We start from the raw sequence: 10,985 nt of genomic DNA on the forward strand, positions 1-10,985 counted from the left end.
TGCCTCAGCCTCCCAAAGTGCTAGAATTACAAGTGTGAGCCACCACGCCCGGCCTCAAATATTTATTATTTATTGGTGGTGAGAACATGTAAAACCCTCTGTTTTCACCATTTTGGAATATACAATATGTTACTATTAACTATAGTCAATAGTTGTACGACAGAACACCAGAGCTTATCCCTACTGTCTAAGGGAAACTTTGCACCCATGGACAAACTTCTCCCCTCACCTCTCCCCCACATGTTGCCCGCTCCAGCCTCTGGTAACCAACATTTGACTCTACTTCCATGGTTCAACTTTTTCAGATTCCACACCTAAGTGAGATCATACAATATTTGTCCCTCTGTATCTGGCTTATTCCAATGAACATAACGTCCTCTAGATTCATCCATGTTGTCATAAAGGATAGAATTTCCTGTTTTTTAAAGGTTGAGTAGGCCGAGCCTGGTGGCTCATGCCTGTAATCCCAGCACTTTGGGAGGCCAAGGTGGGTAGATTACCTAAGGTCAGGAGTTTGAGACTAGCCGGGCCAATATAGCAAAACCCCATCTCTACTACAAATTAGCTGGGTATGGTAGGCGGAGCCAGTAATCCCAGCTACTCTGGAGGCTGAGGCAGGAGGATCACTTAAACCCAGGAGGTGGAGGTTGCAGTGAGAGGAGATTGTGCCATTGCACTCCAGCCTGGGCAACAAGAGCGAGACTCTGTCTCAAAAAAAAAAGGCTGCATAGTTTCTATTGTGTATACATACTGTATTTAAAAAATTCATTCATCTGTTGCTGAACACTGATTTTATTTTTATATCTTGGCTATTGTGAATAGTGCTGCAATGAGCATGGTTGTGCAGATACGTCTTCCACATACTGACTCCAATTATTCAATACCCAGTGGATTACTGGATCATATGGTGAGTCTATTCTTAGTTTTTTGAGGAACCTCCATACTGTCTTCCAAAATGGCTGTATACATCAATAGTGTATAACAGTTCCTGTCATCTTTTTATAATAGCCGATCCAACAGCTGTGAAGTGCTGTTTCATTATGGTTGTAATTTGCATCTCTCTCTCTTTTTTTTTTTGCTCTTGTTGTCCAAGCTGGAGTGCAGTGGCGCGATCTCGGCTCACTGCAACCTCGGCCTCCCGGGCTCAAGCAATTCTCCTGCCTCAGCCTCCCGAGTAGCTGGGATTACAGGCGAGCACCACCATGCCTGGCTAATTTTTTGTGTTTTTAGTAGAAACAGGGTTTCACCATGTTAGCCAGGCTGGTCAGAAAGTCCTGACCTCAGGTGATCCACCCGCCTCGGCCTCCCAAAGTGCTGGGATTACAGGCATGAGCCACCACACCCGGCCATCATCTCTCCTTTTTTAAATTTTTATTTTTTGAGACAGGGTCTCACTCTATTGCCCAGGCTGGAGCACAGTGCTAAGATCTCAGCTCACTGCAGCCTCAACCTCCTGGGCTCAGGTGATTCTCCCACCTCAGCCTCCCAAGTACCTGGAACTACAGGCGTGTGTCACCATGGCTGGTGAATTTTGTGTGTGTGTATTTTTACTAGAGATGAGCTTGCCCAGGCTGGTTTTGAACTCCTGGACTCAAGCAATTTGCTTGCCTTGGCCTCCCAAAGTGCTGGGATTACAGGTGTGAGCCACCATGCCCAGCCTGCATTTCCCTCTCTCTCTCTCTCCCTCTTTTTTTTTTTTTAATACACTGTTGCTGTCTTGAACTGCATTTCTCTTTTAATTAGTGATGTTGAACATTTTTTCATATATCTGTTGGTCATCTGTATGTTTTCTTTTGAGAGATGTCTATTCAAGCCCTTAGCACCGCCACCCCCCACTTTTTTTTTTCAGAGATGGAGTCTTGCTCTGTCTCCCAGGCTGAAGTGCAGTGGTGCCATTTCAGCTCACTGCAACCTCCACCTCCTAGGTTCAAGCGATTCTCCTGCCTCAGCCTCCTGAGTAGCTGGGACTACAGGCATGTGCCACTATGCGCAGCTAATTTTTGTATTTTTAGTAGAGACAGGGTTTCACCACATTGTCCAGGTTGGTCTCAAACTCCTGATCTCAGGTATTCCACTCACCTCGGCCTCCTGATATGCTGGGATTACAGGCGTGAGCCACCGCGCCGGGCCATTTGCCCATTTTTAAATAGGGTTATTTATTTGCTTGTTATTGAGTAGTTGGAGTTCCTTGCACATTTTGGATACTGGCCCCTTATCTGATGCGTAATTTGCAAATATTTTCTTCTAATCTGTGGGTCGCCTCTTCACTATTAATTACTTCATTTGTTGTGCAGAAGCTTTTAGTTTGATACAATCCCATTCATCTGTTTTTGCTTTTGTTGCATGTGCTTTTGGGATCATATCCAAGACAGCTGTCCAGGTCGATGTCATAGACCTTTCCCGCTACGTTTGCTTTTAGTACTTTCATAGTTCAGGTTTGACATTTAAATATCTTTAATCCATTTTGAGTTGATTCTTGTATAAGGGGTAAGATAAGGGCCCGTTTTTATCCTTCTGTGTGTGGATATCCAGTTTTCTCAACACCATTTATTAAAGATTGCCCTTCCCCATTATGTGTTCTTGGCACCTTTGTCAAAAATCCGTCGACGGGCAGCCTGGGCAACATGGCAAAACCCCGTCTCCAGTAAAAATACAGAAAATTAGCAGGATGTGGTGGCATGCACCTGAAGTCCTAGCTACTTGGGAGGCTGAGGCAGGAATTTGAGCCCAGGAGGTGGAGGCTGCAGCGAGTTGAGATCAAGCTACTGCACTCGAGTCTGGACAGCAGAGCAAAACCCTGTAAAAAAAAAAAAAAAAAACAGATTATTTTGGCTATATAGGGTCTTCTGAGGTTTTGTATGAAATTTAGTATTTTTTCTTTTTCTTTTCTTTTCTTTTTTCCCTTGCTATAAGATCTCACTCTGTCACCTAAGCTGGAGTGCAATGGCACGATCATGGCTCACTGCACCCTTGACCTCCCAGGCTTAAACGATCCTCCCGTCTCGGCCTCCCAAGTAGCTGGGCATGCTTAGGGGTATTGGAGCCTAGACTGGCTTCCTATACTGAAAACAAAGACCTGTTGCCTTCTCCTCATGAGTTTTAGGGATTTGACTTGGAGTAGGAAGATGTCTTGGGCAACTTGTTATCACAGTTCAGCCCCCGTCACCACCACTTGTATTTCTTCCTCATTTTCTTTTTCTTTTTCTTTTTTTTTTTTTTTTGAGACAGAGTCTCACTTTGTCGCCCAGGCTGGAGTACAGCGGCATGATCTTGGCTCACTGCAACCTCCACCTCCTGGGTTCAAACGATTCTCGTGCCTCAGCCTCCTGAGTAGCTGGGATTGCAGGCATGCGCCACCACACCCAGCTTATTTTTGTATTTTTAGTAAAGGCGGGGTTTCACCGTGTTGGCCAGGCTGGTCTTGAACTCCTGACCTCAAATGATTCACCCACCTTGGCCTCCCAAAGTGCTGGGATTACAGGCATGAGTCATTTGTGCCCGGCCCTTCATTTTCTCTTATTTCATTCTCTTCAGCTTCTCATGAAAGACTTCCACAGTAACAGACTTAGCTGAACTCCTCTGCCACTCCCTTTATATTTTTTGTCAAAAAGAAATGATCGGCTGGGTGTGGTGGCTCATGCCTGTAATCCCAGCACACTGGGAAGCCAAGGCAGGCAGATCACTTGAGGTCAGAAGTTTGGTCTGGTCAACATGGCGAAACCCTGTCTCTACTAAAAATACAAAATTTAGCTGGGTGTGGTGGTGCATGCCTGTAATCCCAGTTACTTGGGAGGCTGAGGCACAAGAATTGCTTGAACCTGGGAGGTGGAGGGTGCAGTAAGCCAAGATGGTGTCCATTGCACTCCAGCCTGCGTGACAAGAGCGAGACTCCATCTCAAAAAAAAAAAAAAAAAAAAAAAAAAAGAATCTATCAGTGTTTACGTTTGATTCTGTCCATGCTACAGTCACCATCAGCAACAGAAATAAAAAGTGGGAGGATAAGTTATCACCTAAAAAATACACATTTTTTTTTAGCTCCTAGGGGGTCCAACATGTATTAAATTCCAAATTATCTTAATGAGGGACAAAAAGGCTTTGATGAACTTTTTGTGGCAAAATAAACATAACATAAAAATTTCCGTCTTAACTACTTTTAAGTGCACAGTTCAGTGGTGTTAAGGACATTCACGTTGTTGTGCAACCATCATCACGATCCCGCTCCAGAACGTTTTCATCTGGGAAAACTAAAACTGTGTACCCGTGAAACCCCTCCGCGCTTCCCCTCCCCACACCCTCACCACCGTCATCCACTGTCTCTCTGAATCTGACTACTCTAAGCACCCCTTACAAATGGAATCATGCAGTCTTTGTCTTTTTGTGACTGGCTTATTTCACCTGGCATAATGTCCTCCAGGCTTGCTTTGATGAATTCTTTTATTGATAACGTACTCTGAGCTAAAGGCTTCATACAGACTGTCCCATTTAACAAATCATGAGGTAGGAACTTGCTCTGTAGCAGTTTAACAGATGGTGAAACCAAGGCTTAAGGAGGTTAAATCATTTGTACGTGAAGCCAGTACCTGCGGGGCATGACCTGGAACCCATGGCTGCCCACTTCCTGGCCGTCACACGATGTGGCGGCCTTTCGGGGCCCCTCCCGCCCGCGTTTCATCTTGCTTGGCTCAGTCACCTGGCCAGTGAAGGGGTCTGGTAACAGCAGAACAAATGAGTTCCAATTTCCAATTTGCCTCAAATTGAAGAGATATATATGTGTGTGTGTATATATATATATATGTGTGTGTGTGTATATATGTGTGTGTGTATATGTGTGTGTGTATATATATGTGTGTGTGTACATTTATGTGTGTGTATATATGTGTGTATATATGTGTGTGTATATGTGTGTGTATATATGTGTGTGTGTATATGTGTGTGTATATATGTGTGTATGTATATATATGTGTGTGTGTATATATATGTGTATATATGTGTGTATATATGTGTGTGTATATATGTGTGTATATGTGTGTGTGTATATGTGTGTGTATATGTGTGTATATATATATGTGTGTGTATATATGTGTGTATATGTGTGTGTGTATATATGTGTGTGTGTCTATACATATGTGTGTGTGTCTGTGTGTGTGTGTGTGTATATATATACCTGAAAGTGATTTGTCTTTCTTGTATCTTATCCAAAAACCATTTCTACATAAGCTCCAATCATGAAAAGTGAATGACCATCATTGAGGAAAACAGACACAGATGCATGAAATGTTTTGTTTTGTTTTTTTGAGATGGGTTGGGGGTCTCAATCTGTTGCCTGGCGTTGGGTGGCGTGATCATGACTCACGGCAGCGTTGACCTCCCGGGCTCAGGCTATCTTCCTGCCTCAGCTACCACATCTGGCTAATTTTAAATTATTATTATTTTTTAATAGAGATGGAGTCTCTCCATGTGGCCCAGGCTGGTCTCAAACTTCTGGGCTCAAGCAATCCTCCCACTTCAAAGTACTGGAAGTACAGGTATGAACCACCACACCTGGCCTCATGTTGTTTGTGTATATGTGCTGTTTTTTTGTCTGTTTCTTTGGGTTTTTTTTTTTTTTTTTTTTTTTTTGATGGAATTTCACTATGTCGCCCAGGCTGGAGTGCAGTGGCGCAATCTCGGCTCACTGCAACCTCTGCCTCCCGGGTTCAAGTGATTCTTGTGCCTCAGCCTCCCAAGTAGCTGGGACTACAGGTGCCCACCACCACGCCTGGCTACTTTTTGTATTTTTAGCAGAGATGGAGTTTCGCCATGTTGGTCAGGCTGGTCTCAAATTGCTGACCTCAGATGATCTACTGTCCTTGGTCTCCCAAAGTGCTGGGATTACAGGCATGAGCCACCGCACCCAGCTTTTCTTTCTTTTTTTTTTTGAAACAGGGTCTTGTCCTTGTTCTGTTACCCAGGCTGGAGTGCAGTGGTACCATCATAATTCACCGTTAAGTTTGAATTTCTGGGCTCAAGCCATTCTCCCACCTCAGCCTATAAAAATGCTGATATTATAGATGTAACCATCACATCCTGCTTGAAAGGTTTCTACTAAAAAATGAAATAAAAATTTGATTTTATCTATTTAAGAACTTTCTCTATGTGCTGCTAAAATAGTCTCTTAACAAAATTATAATAAAGTCAAATATATTCAGCAACCAGAACGTAAGAATCATATATTGTGTGGTTAAACAAAAATGATGAGGCTATATCAGTATATAAATTAGCTTAAAATAGCTTTATTGATATACAGTTCACATTCAACTATTTGTTGAACTGCACACTAAGTGATAGTGTACAAATTAATAAATTAGTTTTTTGCTCGGATGAAAATTGCTTTACTTCCTGACCACCTTATATTTCTTTGATTGATTTGGCTGATGAGAATCAAACAGGAAAAGTTAAGCCTGAAGTGCATTCGTGACATGGACTGTGAAATTCCACATGAATAATATATTTGTTTGGTTTTTGTCAATGTTGCTTCCAAATCCATGACTATTTAATTCTGTAACCTTTTGTGTCTTCAAAGTTTCTATGTTAGTGAATCATTTGGAATTCCATTATTTTGTGACAGATATAACAAAGGAAGAGGAGGTTAGGTGTCCGGTCTGGTGGAGTAGCACCGGGGTGTAGCACTTCCCACTGCGTCCCTGAGCCAAAGGAGTTTCATCTCACAAATTAATATGTCTCTCTCCTGCTGCAGACGAACTCAGCCCCCCAGCCCCAAGGTGCAAGCAGGAGCTCCCACAGCCCCAGAGACCCTCAGTGTGTGGAGGAAGTGGGAGGGTGGTTCATGCACAGGGTGTGAGCTTTCAGAAGTCAAAGACCAGGGGCCCAGGGTCTCTTCATCTTCAGCACTGCTCTGCCTTCCCCTCCCACTCACCACGACCCCTGGAATGAGGGACACCTATGAGGCTGGAGGCCTGGGCAGAGCAGTGGTCGGGGCGCCGACACACACTCTACCTTCCCTGGTCCCACAAGCCAGCCCTCAAATTAACTGAGGCTGGAGGTGGCAGCAGAGGGAAAAAGAAAAACAGATACTGGGCTGCTGGACTATGTTTGTGGCAAAGCATGCCTAGAAAAGGAAAAGAGGATGTGATTCTGCTGGCAGAAGGGACAAAAAGAATATCTTGTGGCAGTCCAGCAGAGAGACTGCACATAGAAGACACATTAGCCAACACCTATGAAGTGCTCTGAGACAGGAACCATCTGAGCACTTTGGTGTATTAATTTGTTTAATCTTTGCAAAACTCCCTGAGGCAAATACTATTTTTTCTATTTTCTTTCTTTCTTTTTTTTTTTTTTTTTGAGACGGAATCTTGTTCTGTTGCCCAGGCTGGAGTGCAATGGTGCAATCTCAGCTCACTGCAACCTCCGCCTCTTGGGTTCAAGTGATTCTCCTGCCTCAGCCTCCTGAGTAGCTGGGATTACAGGCACGCACCATCACTCCCAGTTAATTTTTGTATTTTTAGTAGAGACGGGGCCATGTTGGCCAGGCTGGTCTCAAACTCCTGACCTCAGGTGATCCACCAGCCTCGGCCTCCCAAAGTGCTGGGATTACAGGCATGAGCCACCACGCCTGGCCGTAAAGACTATTATTGTCCTCATTTTACAGATGAGGAAACTGATACATAGAAAAGTTCAAGAACTTGTCACATGTCACACAATAGGTGGTGGAGCTGGGATTAGGACCCAGGCGGTGGCTCCCGAGACCAAGCTCACTAGGCCGTGCTGCATGGCCAGAAACGGCATACATGCTGCGCAATTCCATATACATACCCATATCCATATCCATGTCCATATACATATACATACACGCACAGAGAGGTATACACTACAGAAGCGTTAACCCTTCCTTCCTTATATTTCAATAGAAGGCCAGTCATGCTGGAACTTCTGGCACCAGATTTATCCCCTTTGAAAAGCAAGTTTCAGCAGCTACTTTTTAAGAGATGAGGGCTGGGTTGGTTAGTCCTGACCCGATGGCCCAGGTAGTCAAGGAGGGGTGCCAGCTGGGGAAGAGTCTACAGAGTAAGGACGAAAATAATGGCTGCTGGTAGATCACATGGCTATGGTTGTTGTCTGCCTTTCACAGACCATAGGAGCCCATGAGACTGGTTTATGAATCCTAATATGGTTGCTCTCTCACTGAATTTTTATTTCGTGAGATAAGGTCTCATTATGCTGTCCAGGCTGGCCTGGACTTTCTGGGCTCAAGCAATTCTCCTGCCTCGGCCTCTTGAGCTGGGGCTACAGGCGCATGCCACTTTACCCGGCTCATTGAATGTTTATTCAAATGAAAGCAAATGTGTAACTGATACGACTTTGGAAAATGTTTGCATTTGTAGTTTAAAGGGAGGTGGCAGTAATGTCTTTATTTGTAAATTCTGATCCCTTCTTTTCTTTGACTTGACTTTGCACATTATTTTGTTTTGTGTATACCTGGAAGACATTAGTGTGTGAAATCTAATCTATGTGGCTGGCTAACTGGTCAACCAATTCATCCCATAGTGTTTCTTTCATGCCTACCGTAGGCGCAGCTCTGGTCAGCCCGGATACAGAGACAGCAAGATACACTGGTCTCCAGGCTTCTGGAATATGTCCGGGCTGAGAACTGACATACAAGTAATTACATACAAGAAGCAAGATAATTTTAGATAGGCACAGATATTTTCAAGAAGAAAATAACTCCTAATGGTGTTGGAGAGACTACTGAGAATGGGGCAGGGTTATTCCTTAGACATTTCATCCTGCTTAATGAGCATTTATTAAGTACCTGTTGTGTTAAGCATCTGGCATACACAGACTGAGTAAAACATAGTACCTGTCCTTAACAGCAGCAATAACAATAGATGGGAAATCAAGTTCCAAGTGGGTTGACCCGTGACCTGGCTAAATTATCAGGGAAAATGTTCTGTGGTAATGATGACATTAAAGTGTTAATAACAGCCAGATGTGGCTGTAGTCCCAGCTACTCGAGAGGCTGAGGCAGGCGGATCACTGCAGTCCAGGAGTTCTGGGCTGTAGTGTGTTCTGCCGATCAAGTGTCTGCACCAAGTTCGGCATCAATCTGATGTCCTCCAGGAAGACCGGGGCCACCAGATTGCCTAGGGAGCGGTGAACCGGCCCTGGTTGGAAAGAGAACAGGTAAAAACTCCACTGCTGGTCAGTAGTGGGATTGTGCCTGTGAATAGCCACTGCACTCCAGCTTGGACAACATAGGCAGAACCTATCTCAAATAATAACAATAAAATAATTACCTGTAATTCCAGCACTTTGGGAGGCTGAGGCAGGTGGATTACTTGAGTTCGAGACCAGCCTGGCCAACATGGTGAAACCCCGTCTCTACTAAAATAATAATAACAAAAAAACTTAGCTGGGTGTGGTGCCACATGCCTGTAATCCCAGCTACTCAGGAGGCTGAGACAGGTGGATTGCTTGAACCCAGGGGGTGGAGATTGTAGTGAGCTGAGATTGCGCCACTGTGCTCCAGCCTGGGTGACAGAGCTAGACACCGACAGAAAAAAAAAAAAAAAAAAAAAAAAAAAAAAAAAAGCCTAACAACATGAAAAGCAGATCTGGCTCTAATGCTTAGAGTGAAATACGGCCCCTGCTGCCTTTGAGAATGCCTTTGGGAATGGTTTGGTTGGAAACGTTGACCATGCAGAGATCTCTGCTCCCTGGATTAGAACCTTAAGCCTGTGCTTGTTCATTACACAAGTATTCTGGATCTGCTTCTCCCAAGGGCATTTACAACACATGAAGGTGGTGTTGCGTAAAAAGCAAGCTCTTGTGTTCAGCAAATATAACCGAGTGAGCAGAGACAGCGTCACTCACTCGCCAAGAGGGGAACTGGATGTCCCGCTGTCTCCAGTGGAATATAAGCAATGGACATCGAGAAGGTCAACTCCATGGACTTTGGAGAATTTGTGGATGTCTTTGGGAATGTCATTGAGAGATGTCCTCTGATTGCAGCTGCTGTTTGGTCCCAGCGACCATTCTCTGATTTGGAAGATTTAAAGAAGCACTTTTTTGCCTTTATTGATGCCCTTCCACAGTCAGGTAAGGCTTCAGTATCAGACATTCTCTGCAAAGGGATTTCAAATATGCTTATCAAAATATTTTTAGATATTGGCCAGGCATGGTGGCTCACGCCTGTAATCCCAGCACTTTGGGAGGCTGAGATGGGAGGATCACTTGAGCCCAGGAATTTGAGACCAGTCTAGGCAACATGATAAGATCTGTCGCTACAAAAATTGTTTTTAGCCAGGCATGGTGGCTCACGCCTGTAATCCCAGCACTTTGGGAGACCAAGTTGGGCGGATCACAAGGTCAGGAGATCAAGACCATCCTGGCCAATATGGTGAAACCCCATCTCTACCAAAATACAAAAAATTAGCCAGCTTCGGTGGCATGCACCTGTAGTCCCAGCTACTTGGGAGGCTGAGGCAGGGGAATCGCTTGAGCCCGGGAAGTGGAGGTTGCAGTAAGCCGAAATTTCGCCACTGCACTCCAGCCTGGCAACAGAGCAAGACTGTCTCAAAAAACAAAACAAAAAAACAAAAAAAACCTAAAAATTGTTTTAAAAAATCTATCTATTGGCCAGGCGCGGTGGTTCACGCCTGTAATCCCAGCACTTTGGGAGGCTGAGGTGGACAGATCACGAGGTCAGGAGATCGAGACCATCCTGGCTAACATGGTGAAACCCTGTCTACTAAAATACAAAAAGTTAGCCGGGCATGGTGGTGGGTGCTTGTAGTCCCAGCTACACCGAAGGCTGAGGCAGGAGAATGGCGTGAACCCGGGAGGCGGAGCTTGCGGTGAGCTGAGATCCGGCCACTGCACTCCAGCCTGGGGACAGAGCGAGACTCCATTTCAAAAAAAAAAAAATCTCTCTCTCTATATCTATCTATCTATCTATCTATCTATCTATCTATCTATCTATCTATCTA

General features: G+C 44.5%; 1 protein-coding gene across 1 annotated transcript in view; it reads left to right on the forward strand.

Annotated features, from left to right (window-relative positions):
- Positions 1–9,864: 9,864 nt before the first annotated feature.
- URAD (ureidoimidazoline (2-oxo-4-hydroxy-4-carboxy-5-) decarboxylase) overlaps positions 9,865–10,985 on the forward strand; it is an 11,743-nt gene continuing 10,622 nt past the window's right edge. Inside the window, exon 1 of the mRNA XM_023208711.2 lies at positions 9,865–10,095. Coding sequence (XP_023064479.1) covers positions 9,921–10,095 — 175 coding nt within the window. The 5' untranslated portion in view covers positions 9,865–9,920. The remainder of the gene's footprint in view (positions 10,096–10,985) is intronic.

The sequence above is a fragment of the Piliocolobus tephrosceles genome, chromosome X (genome assembly GCF_002776525.5).
Source record: "Piliocolobus tephrosceles isolate RC106 chromosome X, ASM277652v3, whole genome shotgun sequence".
Classification (NCBI taxonomy): Eukaryota; Metazoa; Chordata; class Mammalia; order Primates; family Cercopithecidae; genus Piliocolobus; species Piliocolobus tephrosceles.